The sequence below is a fragment of the Podarcis bocagei genome, assembly GCF_964188305.1.
Source record: "Podarcis bocagei genome assembly, chromosome: 2".
Classification (NCBI taxonomy): domain Eukaryota; kingdom Metazoa; phylum Chordata; class Lepidosauria; order Squamata; family Lacertidae; genus Podarcis; species Podarcis bocagei.
The window spans coordinates 51668109-51681743 of record NC_138126.1 but is presented as its reverse complement, the minus strand read 5'-3'; the positions used below and the strand labels follow the sequence as shown (position 1 = coordinate 51681743).

Sequence of the window (13635 nt, the reverse complement as noted above, 5' to 3'; positions counted from 1 at the left end):
GCAGTCTCACCATGACATAGTATTTGCAAATTATCACAGCCTTCCTTAAAGCCAAGTTTGGAAAGCGGTAGGAATTGTGGCAATCCGAAATGAGCTAGGAATTATGCAAATCAAGCTTCTTTGGTGGCTAATTTCTGTTGTTCCCGTAAACATGCCCTTAGATTTCCTGCCGGATCAAACAGGGAGACGACATAGCTCAAAACGCATGGCCGCTGATTCAAATGGCACCCTATAGTGAATTCCCACCCCAGCTCCATAAGACAGTAGAAATTGTATCCTGCAGTCATCAGGTTGTTTCCTCGATCAATAGCTGCCAATAGCAGGGGTAAGAGGAGGAAAACCCTCAACTAAGGGTTACCAAAAGAGGCTACCTTTTGTCCAGCACCTGGGCACTGCTGAAAGCACTGCATGCCTCAAAGTTGCACTTGGGTTTGTACTATAAACCAGGGCTTTTAGTGCTACAATTCCAGACCTCTGGAATCAGTTACCAGGTGAAATTAGGCAGGTGCATACATAGCATGGGATGCGGGTGGCGCTGTGGTCTAAACCAGAGCCTTGGGCTTGCCGATCAGAAGGTTGGCGGTTTGAATGCCCGCTACGGGGTGAGCGCCCGTTGTTCAGTCCTGTTCCTGCCAACCTAGCAGTTCAAAAGCACGTCAAAGTACAAGTAGGTAAACGGTGTTTCCGTGCGCCGCTCTGGCTTCGCCAGAAGTGGCTTAGTCATGCTGGCCACATGGCCTGGAAGCTGTCTGCGGACAAAGGCTGGCTCCCTCGGCCAGTAAAGCAAAATGAGTGCCTCAACCCCAGTCGTCTGCGGCTGGACTTAATGGTCAGGGGTCCCTTTACCTTTATACATAGCATCTTGAAGCTTAGGCAACCACTGAAGACATTTTGAAGGCTTTCCTTAAGATGACCCAGTCATTTAATTTAACCGATTGTATGTTCAATTGAAAAATTAATTGTAGAAATGGTTTTATTAAATTTAGTCTGCATTTTACCACTCATTTTATCTTGTTGTTGGATGATTTGATATATTTTGACTGCAAAGCTGTTTATAAATATCTGTAATAAATTAATAGCACTGTGCTATTGTAATTCTATTAACTTTACATTTCTGGGGTCAACAGGAAGCACTGAAAACATGCTTGAGGACTGCTTCTTTTTCTGTGAAAAAGAGAATTTTATAGGGGCTTAGGATCACAAGAGAGCATACAAATCAAGACGCCGTACAGCAATTTTATACTAAAAGAATAAAGATTTTTATTAAGCATTGTAAGTTGCATTCAATAGCCTTCAAATACACCACACCACAATCCATCTACAACCAATCAAACCCAACAGTAGTTCATTCTTGCACAATCCATGAGTTGGGGCAGAACTCCCTTCAACTTACATTAAGATACCTACTTAGCTCTTGCGGGCAGGGAATGGGGAATTACACCTCATTTCTGATCACTAATGTGTGATGAAGAGCATCAGGAGAATTATATGAAAACAAATATAAAGAAATGATTCTGATTTTGAAGTACATTAAGTTTGGAAACACTAACAAAAACATCAAAATGATACAGGTATATTTGCTTATACTAAATTCTTGATGGGAAAGTTCTCAAGAACAAGCCATTTGTTTCCTGCTACAGAAGGGGGGTATTTCTTGAAGATCAAAGCTTTTTTTTGTTTTTCCACAGAATTTCATATTTGCTAATATGAAGGCATAAAACAGCAACAGAGAACAATAATGCATACAGCAATGAGTACACCAGGGTAACGTTGATATTCAAAACGGCTAGATAATTTTTTTGTTTTAGAATAAATGCAACAGAGGTCAATAATCACAAAATTTTAAGGTTAGAGCAAGATCAGTCAATGACTAAACATAGTTAACATCTTTTATAGGACTATTACTGATTATTAGCTTTTTTTTTTTGTTTTGCAAATGGGCACAGTACTTGTAAGAATGGAAGAAAGAGGACAATAACATGCATAATATTAACTACACACTTTAAAAATTATGAACCATGCAGAAGTTTAGCTCAAATAGTAGTACTAATGGTCTACGTCTGATTCAAAACCACATAGTTCATTGATCACGGATGCATGGTATTAGTCACAAAAAGTATCAGAACACATTGTGTTTGTTTTGAAAAGGTCATTTGCATCTTCTATGATTTTAAAGTTAAATCCATTTTACCTTGCTTGTAAAGTATGTATGATGTATATTTAAAATCAGCAGAACTCCAATATTACTCTATAATTTTTTTTTATTTTGATAGTTTGCACATTTTAAACATAAAAAGAACCACATCAACAGTGATGAAATTTAAGAAAAGAAAGAACTGTGGTTGTGCCTTTCCCCCCCATAATCATGAAATCAAAGCCTTAAAGAAAGCTTTGTGACACAGTAATGCAAAATCAAATATAATGGCATACATATGGTGCCAAATACTAAAAATTATATTTCAAGCTATATATACTGAAAGACTGCCAAAATTTGTTGTTGTTGTTTTAATATATCTCAAGAAACAAAAACTACGAGCTTTTGTCATAACCAGTTTAAACTTTGTGTATACTTCATTTTAAGTGCGGGAGTCAAATGCTCTTCATTCTCTTTCATTTTTGTTGTATTGTAGCATTTTGACTACAACTGGTTAAAACTAAAAATGTGTTCTTTAAATCTCTGACATCCAAGAGGGATCCAAATTTCCAAAGTCCTCATTTTTCTCTTACGGAAAGGAAAAAATGTACGTAACTGTAGGCTCTCTTTCTTTCCAGATATTCCTAATCCTGACCCTTCCAACATCCTTCACCCTCTATAAAAAATAAGTTTACTCTTCTTTTTTTAAGACAGTGGCCTCAAGAGTATCATCTTTATGGCAAACACTGTCTGCATTTAGTGCATTTAAGTGAGGATTTGTATTGCACGTTTTAGAGTCATTACTCAAGGCACTTTCAGACTGGTTGGAAGCCCTGACGTCTGCTGTACTCCCATTCATCTGGGAGGCTGGTTTCTCCTCATTCACTACTCCATTTTCAGCCAGGGATCCTTCTGAAGACACAATAGAGGACTTGGATTCCTCTGATTTTGACTTAAGTTCTTTGGCCACTTCTTCTGCTGAAGCAGCATAAGGAGGTTTGCCCTATTTTAAAATAAAAGAGAAGACAGATGGGTTATAAGCACACAATTTAGGTAGGGCAGTATTGCCCTGCAGAGTCCTTGGCTCTGCATGGAGAGGAGACAGCAGCTACTTTAGTCCTCTCCACAGCTGCTCTGTTGAGTTAAGCCATGATATGCCTTAGCATGGTGTCCAAACCTGCGCTCCTCGTGGTTAAATGCTCCCAGGCAAACCAGAAGCTGTTAACTACAGTGGAACATCTACTTACGGACGTAATCAGTTCCGGAGGTCCGTCCATAAGTCGATCCGGGTTGCTGGTAGAAGCGCCGTTGTGCGCAGGCGCATTTGGCAGCAGCAAGCTTCTGAGCATGTGCAGACGGCAGAAGCCGCTTCTGCGTGTGTGCGAATCGCGGCAAACCTGGTATTTACTTCCGGGTTTGCCACAGTCGCAACTTGGATCAGGCCCAAGTAGAGGCGGTCATAAGTAGAGGTTCTACTGTATAGGACAAACTCTGGTTACAGCTCAAGGTTTGAAAAGATGTAAGCTAAGAGCTGGGGTTTAACTGTCAAGCTAGGCTAATGGGGAGGCTCTGGCCTATGGACCTAATTAAGCTGTCAGGCCTTGCCAGTTGGCCCACATGGCTGCTTTGACCAAGCCACACCCACATGCCCTCAATGATGTCAGATATATGAGGCAAAAGGGACTACAGATCGGCAAAGCCCGTATGTTTGGAATCCAAAAAGCGCAAGCAAAGGAAAGCAGTTCACGTGACATCCTTTTGATGTCAGGTGACTTACTGACAGGCGGGCACTCCCCGCCCCTCAGTTGGCCAGTGGGTGGGGGCAAAGTAAGGATCTGGTTTACTCGCCAGATCCAGTCTCCCAACCCTGTATTGCACTAAACGCTTTATTGTTGTACAGCAAAGGAATGACTGGGGAAGAGCAAAGCAGCTGCCATCTCATACACACACACACACTCTCTCTCTCTTATTCACACCAAACCACATTTGGCTGAGCAGAATATGCAAACTGGGCCATGCTCCTCTGGCTTCTTACTGCAGTAAAACAAATAGCCTTAGCTATTAAAGATTAGCACATTTGTTATGACATAAGCTTTTATGCTTCAGATGTGTGAAATGGTCTTGAGTCCATAAAACTGAAGGCCACCACACATGTGTCAGTCTCTTTGTTTTTTTGCTGCAAGAGACCAACATGACTATCGCTTTGGAAATTACTGTAGATGCCATGCGAGATTTTTTCCCCTTTATTGGATTGACACAGCATTTACAAATATGAACTAGAAATAAAATTTCAAAAACTAACATCTGGGACCTGTTGTCCTATTCTTCATGGTCTGAAGAGCCACTCTGGATTAAGGAGGGTGCTGACCAGTCCCTTGGAAACAAGTTAGATTTCATTTTAAGAAGCAAGCGACAAAGCTGGCCAAATCATGGCCTGGTGGCTCCCAAGGAGAAGCCTGCAGATGATTCTCTCCTCCTTGGCAGTTTGTGCTCAGGGCAGCCAGCAGCTAAGCAAGTTTTGACTTTGTAGGCCGTCCAACCTGGAATTGTGATTAAGCTCTGTCCTCCTTAACCACAATCCTGGATTTGGATGGCATGCTAAGTCGAATCTTGGCTTAGCTGCTGTGCCATGCTAAGCTAAAAGGACTGCTGGGGAGCAAAGCAGCTGCAATCTCATTCCCAAGAGCCAGCACACTTGAATGGTGACCGTTAAGTTATAACTTGGCTTGCCATGACATGTGAACGGTGGCACACGACAGCTGAATATCACCCATAATTAAATATGATACCAGTTTAGGTGTCTGAATCACTGTTTAAAAGCATGCCAATCCTGACATCAAAATGTGGAAAAAAACCCACCCCCAATTACGTCGTTCATCCACAGCTCTTTTGCAGAGCCAATGTAAGGTGTCTATGTAAGTGTACATATCCACATAGACATCACTTACACTGCCCTTTCTATTATTCCCCTTCTCTATCTTGAGTTGTTTTATATATGTGACCCTTTAAGTATAGATACGTATGTGAAAAATTAGTTTTATCATGCACTCCTGACAATCTCATCTGCTTAATGCCAGTATATTATATTACAAGACTTAATTTAACATCCAGAACTGCTGAGCAAATGGAATCAGAGTGCAACAAAAGCAATGGGAAAATGATGAAGTAAGCTGACCATGTTGGCAGTAAACCCTATTACCCTTTTGATTACTGAGCTAAAACAAAAGGTGTGAGTTGCAGATAAAGGAGGGATTCAGCATCAGCTTGCCAGGGGAAACTATCCTTCCCCCTGCTCTGGGGATTCTCCTGACCTCCCACCCCACCCTGGGAGCCAATTTCAGGGAAAGAAGAGTAGGGGAAATGGAAATTCTTTGCACAGGACTTCCGCTGAAGGGGCTCCTTAGGGCAAATTGTGCCCTATGTTAAGAATTAACCTCTGAAAGAGGTGAGTGCAATTCACAAACTCCCCCCACAAGATAGGGGGAAAGGCAGCGAAAGCAAGTCAAATTAAAGGCCAATATAATTTAGTTCTACAGTCATATGGTTATTTCATGCAGTCTATTCCTCCTACTCCCATGTCTATAGTTAAATTGGTGTATACATGATTGTCACCTAAACTCATGTTACCAAAATCTTTTCTGACTCTCAGTTTCGTAAATGATTTCTCCCAATACCTGAATTGTTCCCTGGTTCTTATATGCTCTCCCATAGTATCTTCCTCCTCTGCCAAACGTTCTTATCACTGGAGTGGAAATAACTCCTCTCGGGCGTCTGCATTGGGTGAGAAACAAGTTAAAAATACATTTAAACTTTAGATATGTTTCTGTATTTTTAATAGAAAAAAGAAAGTTTCCATTTTTTAAAAAAACCCACAGCACAGTCTTTTGCTCCTCACAATCAGAAGGCTAGTTCTCTGTATCATTAAGAAGGTTCTCAAAATATTTATTTTTTATAATGTGAAAGTTGTTCAAACAAATGTTTCTTCCACTTACATTCTTGGAGTTGCTGTGTAAAGTACCAGCAAACCAAACATTAAAAACCGGTATGAATAGAAGTCGGCACCTATCCCCCCCCCCCATTAATCCTGCTGCCAAGTTTCAAATATAATCTCTTTAGTAATTCTTAATGCTCGGAAGTTAACATTTACTAATCTCATACTAGTTTAGCCTGTACTGATCCATGTTTGTTCTTCATTGCCGTTTTTAAATAAACTGCTTAACCAAAGTACCTCTTCCTCTCAAATGATCAACACCTTACAGGCAGCAGCTGCCTTAGCAAAATATGAGTAAAAACAGGCAACAATAGTGAAAGAATTATATGTTGAGATTTGGTTCAGATCAATGGTCAACATGAAAGATATTAACTGTTATATATAGCTGATATAATTATAGCTAACTTCCCATTAGGTAAAATCATTTCTGAACTTTTCAGAATGTCTGACCCACATTAATTTTTACACCCAAACTTTCTGAAATAAAAGGTACAATAATTGCCCTTTTCTGTACTTTAATAAAAGCCAGCTGCCACTTCTTTTGCCATTGCTAAATTCCAAAGCCAAGCCAATATTGATTTATGATTTATTTCTGCCTACCCTCTTGTGGGCCCTCCGACAGAAACCACCTGCAGAGGAAACGGCCCTCTCCCTCCACGACCACGTCTGCTTCCAGCCCAGTGGCCAACCACAGTGCCAGCTATTTCGAGTTTCCCTCCCTGAGAAGGAATAGGTTGGACACCTGTACAAAGATGAAAAGAGAGATTGCTATTTGCAGCTACAATTCAGAGAACAGAGTACACGGACTTCCAACTTTCCCTGAAAATACTGCTTTCCTTCCAAAGACTGGGTTTTCATTGCACATTCAGGCACGAAAGATTCTAAGTTTTGTATTAAGGTTCTTTTAATTTATTTAAAATGGATTGGATGGTCCTTCCTGGGGGTAACATTATCAGCATCATAATTTACAATAATCTGACGCATGCTACATTTACAATCTACACTCCCCTTTTCAAGATTAGATCCTGTTGAGATTATTGACCGTTTTGCACTCATTTTATCCAGTTAGGTTCAATGGCCTCAGCGTAACCAAGACCACAACTGGATACTGGGTCCCAGAGGTCTCGTGGCACCTTCCCAAAGCTGGGTAAACCTGCGATTGCAGCTGTACGCAGGTGGGGAAGGGGAACAAATAAAGGAAGAGAGGGTTTATTCCAGTCTCCAATTGCTTATTTCCACACACCGTGCACAACTGCGATCTTGTAAGTAAAATATAAGATGCGAGTTACCTGCATGCAAAGAGAATGCCAGAAATCCCCACTTTTAACCACCCCACATGTGTTTTATCTTTTAAAAACTCGGGGGTGGGGAGAGATCCTTCATTACCTCTCTGTTCCAGAATATGTCTCAACTCAAATTCAAGTGTTCACGTGTGAGTATTTACAAGTCATAATCAAATCATTTCCAATAATCTATGGGATAAATGTTAGCTAGATATGACTGATAAAGCTGATAGCAATGAAAGGGTTTAAACAGGTAGAAGCAATGTGGTTACAAATTAGGCCCCAGCGTTAACATACTAATTAGTAGAGCGCTAGTGAAGGCAGGGAAGTACATTCTTCTCTATACTGTACAATCAACTCTAATAGTACAGCAGCTGCTTCATTGGGCTTCAGACAGCCAGAAGTGTCAGTTACTAGCTAAAGCTCTGATGTTAGAGAGCTTGCAGGAACTTGTTGGAAGTAATTAAAATGCGGGGGGGGGGGCCCTTCCTGTTCCACTATTTTATTTTTTAAGGAGGAAATTGGGGGAAACACTGTTCCCTTCAGAAGTGCATGCCCAGCTTCTGACACATGAACACCTACGAGCTACTTGCAAATAAAACATCAGCAACACTGAGCAATGTTTCCTGCTACTTTTATTTTCCGAAGTATTTATCCCACAGCTGATTTCAAAACAAGCAAAAAACCCCAGTGTTGAAGCGCATGTTGCCTTTGAAAAATTGTTTGTCCAAAAATTGGAAACAAACCTTTAAAAGAATACGTGCATTTCACCAGGTGTGCGTTTAATTTTGGAGGCGAGAATGTGACTCCTGTAGCATGTCACAGAGTTCTGAGTAATAGTGAACGACGTTAGTGAACGACGTGACAGCAATCCGAGGGGGTAGGTTGTACAGCAAAATGACAGCTGCGTTTGGTTACAGGAGAGAGGGATGGAGAGAGAAAGCGAGGAGGTCCCTGTTTAAAAATCTCAGACCAGGGTGAGGTGAAGAAGGCGACTGCCGTAAGATGTTAAGAAAAGGGGTTTGGTATAATTACCGCCCTGAAACTTGCTAGTCCTGTTGCCGTCATTGCCAGAGAAGGCTCCGGAGTGTCCTCCTGCAGCAGCCATCCGGAAGGCTCGATAAGCGCCTGTTGCGACTGTTTCCCCATAGGGGCCTCCAAAGCCATAGACTCCTGTGAGACACAGGGGGAAAGAGACAGGGGGAAACCGTGAGGGGGAAGGGGGACATACAGGAGTTCCCCCCCAAAATAAGCTATTGACCTCTGCTGGTGTGACCACAGTTTCCCTCCAAAAGCACAGGGCTGCACATTGAGAATATGCCGATTTAGCACCCAACAGCAAACATGGAAGTCCCATCGCCCAACCAGAAATTGGTGAACATAGAGAGTTTGTCAACCATTTTTTAATTTACAGTTGACCGCCTGTTGTACAGGAATTCTTCAACAGGCAGAAGATATGGACCCTATCCACTGTTTTGGACCGTTGGCTTGTATGTCACATTAAGGAAGTCATTTTATAAGGAGATCATGGCAGTTAAACATACACCTTAAAACACTAATGTGATCATGCAACAGACTGTACCGCAACGTATTCTACTGAATTTATACTGCCTCCACATTGTGTCAGCGATATAAATATCAGACGTTATTTCCCAGTTGTCAGACATACAGAAGCATGAACCTTTCATCGCGTATGATGATGCAAGGGGTCTCCAACCATTCTGGGTCATATGTGAATTGTTGAGGAGTACACACTCTCTCGGGTTGCCTCCCCCCCCCATGGGTAACACACCCTCCTCATAACAGCTTGCAAACAGACAGACCAAAAGTGATGCCTCCTTCTGAATTTCCTTTATTTTATCTGGGGGCCTCAAGAAACCACCACTGCATTAAAGCTTGCAATGGTAGACCATAAGACTCATTGGTATCCTGTAAAACTCAAGGATCTGGTGGTCCACAAGTTACAGGGAGCACCAGCTGACAACCCCCCCCCCCAGGTTTTCAGTTACTCAACACACAATGACAAATGCCTTGATTGTTATAGATGGTAAACAGGTTTATGTGCTAAACCATATAAATAAGGGAACATATCCCACAGTACTGCACTATACAAATAGTATTATGGTGATTATTATTTCTTAAATATGTTAGTTGCTTTACCTTGTCCAAGGCCACCCAAAGAGACTTAGAACAAACCAAACAAACCTGCCACCCAACACAGATACATAAAAACTAAGGGGAAAAAAGAAATACATTTAAAACACGCCACCCACTTCTAAAAGGCCACAGATAGTTAATGGCCAAAGGTCTGGTTATAGAGGAAGTTTTTGCCCGATGCCTAACGATATAGAACGATGGCGCCAGGCAAGACTGCCTAATTATACTAATAACATTGTCAAAATTTATTTTGGATGAAATGCTACATGTTAACAGTGACACATGCTTACCAGGAAAGCCTCTGCCTCTGCCCTGAGGTGGTGGAAGTGGCCCAAAGTGCCGAGGGTATACAGAACCTGGATAAAAAGGCATGGCAGGCGGTGGAGGAAAAGGAAGTGGATGGTTCTGCCGGGAGAAATTTAAGCCTTCGAGGATGCTCTGGCGCATCTTTTCAACCTTGGCAGCTTGTTCAGTCTACAATAAAAAAACACACAGCACAAAGACATTTGAACAACAAATGGAAGTGCCTCTTGGTCAAACCCCTGTTATGGTCAACGTCTTCCTTCCTACAGTTCACAGGAAGAAGATCCAGCCCAGCCCCATGTCTGGATCTTTGAGTGGTGACAGGAGTATCTTGAGAAACCAACGTACCGGTATTTCTTACATGTTTATTCTAGAAAGCTAAATATTCTGACTGACCCCTTCTAAATTCAAATATGCTATTCTACAAAATCATTTATCAATCAAGAATCAACATCAGGTCTTAAACACATAAACATAGTATTCTGCATTCAAACAGGCCCAGGATCTTTAGTAGGATAAGGTCAATACAATTTGTCAAGCTCTTTTTATTTAGGCACATGAACATATGTTAGATAAAGTATGACTCACCAACCTTTTGACTTAACAGCCCTCCAAATTAAGTCAATCTAATTACCAAATGTGATTTATTTAGTTAAAGTAAGCATTCTATTTTATTTTTTACCAAAAGGATTTGCAACTGACTAACTTGACTCAAAACTGGTGAATTTCCCATAGGCATAACAGACACCTGAGGAGCGAACATACCTGACCATCACAGAGGTCAATGAGAGGAACTTTCTCCCGGGTTCCTTTGATGAGCTTGGTCTGGAACAGCTTCCCATCAAAGTACATCCATGGACAACAATGCTCCCAAGGAATCGGTTGCCCGCAAGCATCATTTGCAAACAATGCCATGTCAACACCGCTCATAAACAATGCTGACAGCTGAATTCCTCGAGGATCTAAATTTTCAATCTTTGAAGACAGAAAATGAAACCGCAGTTGACTACCAGCCGTACAAAGTTATAGGCTTCAAGCACACTTATTAAGAGCTTATTACTGAAAGAGTACAGGTAAAGCCACATGATCTTGCACCTGCTAGTTAAGTTAAACTTGCTTAAAGCCCATTAAAATAGTCTGCCTGTGTGCAGTTAAATTTACATTTCTCTGTATCTGAAAAATGTGCCCATTGAAGACTATTTAATACAAATGCAAGTAAATTGCAGATAACTGTTTTTCAGGACTTGATCACTGTGCAAAAACAAGTACAGTGGTACCTCGGGTTAAGTACTTAATTCGTTCTGGAGGTCTGTTCTTAACCTGAAACTGTTCTTAACCTGAGGTACCACTTTAGCTAATGGGGCCTCCTGCTGCTGCCGCGCCACCAGAGCACGATTTCTGTTCCCATCCTGAAGCAAAGTTCTTAACCCAAGGTACTATTTCTGGGTTAGCAGAGTCTGTAACCTGAAGCGTATGTAACCCGAGGTACCACTGTACAAGAAAGTAGTCTATTTAGAAAACTCTGCTTCTTCCCCTTCTCCTTCCCTTCTAGGTTGTTTGTAGGAAGAGATAAGGCTTGCAGGTCCCTCCTTCACAATAGGGGTAATGAATGGCCAAACCTAGAGATTCCACAGTTAATTTGGGAATGCAATCTATTTGGAAATGCTTTAAAAAGCCGTATAAAAAAAGGGACTTAGGTTTGCCATGGGCACTGGATTCTGCACAGTCCCGGGATCAGTTTGGCTGTTCCACTTCTCCCTGTGGCAAAACAAGCTAGAAAAGGACCACCCTCACTGTATTGTGGTGTGGGGCTGGGAGAGAAAAAGAATGTCCAAACATGTTATGAGTAAGAAAATATTTAAAACAAAGCAGCCCCATGAGAAATGAATGTATTGATTAGCAGCAAGTACTATGGAAATTAGAGATGCAGATCTTTATTAATCCAGTTGGTACCAGTATATTTAGCTTTAAAAAAAGGAAAAGAGGTCCTGCAACAAAGTGTAACACTTTTGTCCAGGGTTCTGGCTACTCTATTCCATTTCCCTTCTCCCTGGTTTCCCACCCTCTTCCCTGAGTTCAGCATTTTGTGTGCACTGAGCATGTGTGGTCCACGATAGGCTGTTTCTTCTTTTGTTTTCTTTGATGTTTAGGTAGTGAGATGGGCTAGAGAGCCATGGTGGGAGGTATACAGTGGTGCCTCGCAAGACGAAATTAATCCGTTCCGCGAGTCTCTTCGTCTAGCGTTTTTTTTGTCTTGCGAAGCAAACCTATTAGCGGCTTAGCAGATTAGCGCTATTAGCGGTTATTAGCGGTTTAGCGGCTATTAAAGGCTTAGCGGCTTAGCAGCTAAAAGGCTATTAGAGGCTTAGCGGCTTAGAAAAAGGGGGGGGAGGCGGAAAAAAAATCGGAACACTCGCAAGACGTTTTCGTCTTGCAAAGCAAGCCCATAGGGAAAATCGTCTTGTGAAGCAGCTCAAAAACGGAAAACCCTTTCGTCTAGCGGGTTTTCCGTCTTGCGAGGCATTCGTCTTGCGGGGCACCACTGTACCTCTCTAAGGAAGTATAAGTTGCTAGCAAGGAAGCAGCGGGCAGTGATGAGGGGGACAGACAGACCAGGGACCAGGAAAGTAGAGAAGGCAAGGAAAGGAAAGGGAAGCAATAGACAAGGCAAACAAAAACAATGACTCCTTTGAGATGGGACAGAACCTTGACTAGTATGCTTAATTAGCAGAAGTCCAAACCCCTCTGTTTCAAGGTTAGGCACCAAAACCCTAGGGTTACCCAGTAGGGTCGGCTAATTAAAGTGACTATAAATCAGCATTCTTCCTATTTCCTGAACAGAAGATGCACAATTAGTTCCATGAAATAATTAAAGGTATATTGGTTTATAGCTGACACACAGGGGTTCCACGGAGAAAAGAGAGAATCAAGGAAAGTGATATATTCTTGGGAAACCCTTTATTACAAGTTTGAAAGCTACAGATGCAAAGGAAATAAAATACCAAGTAAAGAAGTGAATAGATGATATCACAATTACGATGAACAAGTTAGAGTTCACTTGGAGTTGAAACCAGAACCCCTTCTCTCTCTCTCTCTCTCTCTCTCTCTCTCTCTCTCTCTCTCACACACACACACACACACACACACACTTACACTTGCACAACACACGCATATGGATTAAGAGTACTGACAAAGAAATGGGATTGCTTGCATTATGGATTAAAAGCCAAAGTTCTAAAGTCACCTTTAGTTCCTGTAGTTGGTCAGGTTCATATAGTTTTGGAGATAAAGCTTGAGCCAGGAAGGCATCAAGTTCCTGGCGACGAAGTATCCGAACCCCAGGCCATTGCACCATATATCTACAGAGACAGACAGCACTGAATCAGCATTGCTTGGAAAGCTGTGGTACCATTACTTATAATTTCTGCATATAGAATTGAAAGTCCAACAACCACATGGAAATTATATAATGACATAACAATACTTGGCACAAACCTGCAAAAAGTTAGCACTTAAAAGTTCCATTATTTTTTTAATTGGGAGACATTTACATTCACTTCTTAATTCTGCTATTGAAATCAATGAAATTAAGAAGTGCTTTATAGTAGGCTTCTTAAGCTAGTGTTGTGACAACAATAAAAACCCTGGTGTATATTAGATCAGTAAATTTAATATGAAAAATTCAAGCACAACTAAGCTTGGAAGAGCATGTAAAACTACGTCATCATAGAGATATTATTAATGCTAGATTAAATTAGTCAAGCCAT

The 13635-nt window shown here is 41.4% G+C and overlaps 1 protein-coding gene across 1 annotated transcript in view; it reads right to left on the bottom strand.

The window, feature by feature from the left end:
• Positions 1-1235: 1235 nt before the first annotated feature.
• FAM120A (family with sequence similarity 120 member A) overlaps positions 1236-13635 on the bottom strand; it is a 51008-nt gene continuing 38608 nt past the window's right edge. The window contains exons 12-18 of the mRNA XM_081185238.1: positions 13113-13227; positions 10634-10843; positions 9856-10039; positions 8444-8581; positions 6726-6867; positions 5809-5905; positions 1236-3137 (exon numbers count right to left, since the gene is read on the bottom strand). Of these exons, the coding sequence (XP_081041364.1) occupies positions 2826-3137; positions 5809-5905; positions 6726-6867; positions 8444-8581; positions 9856-10039; positions 10634-10843; positions 13113-13227 (1198 nt within the window). The 3' untranslated portion in view covers positions 1236-2825. The remainder of the gene's footprint in view (positions 3138-5808; positions 5906-6725; positions 6868-8443; positions 8582-9855; positions 10040-10633; positions 10844-13112; positions 13228-13635) is intronic.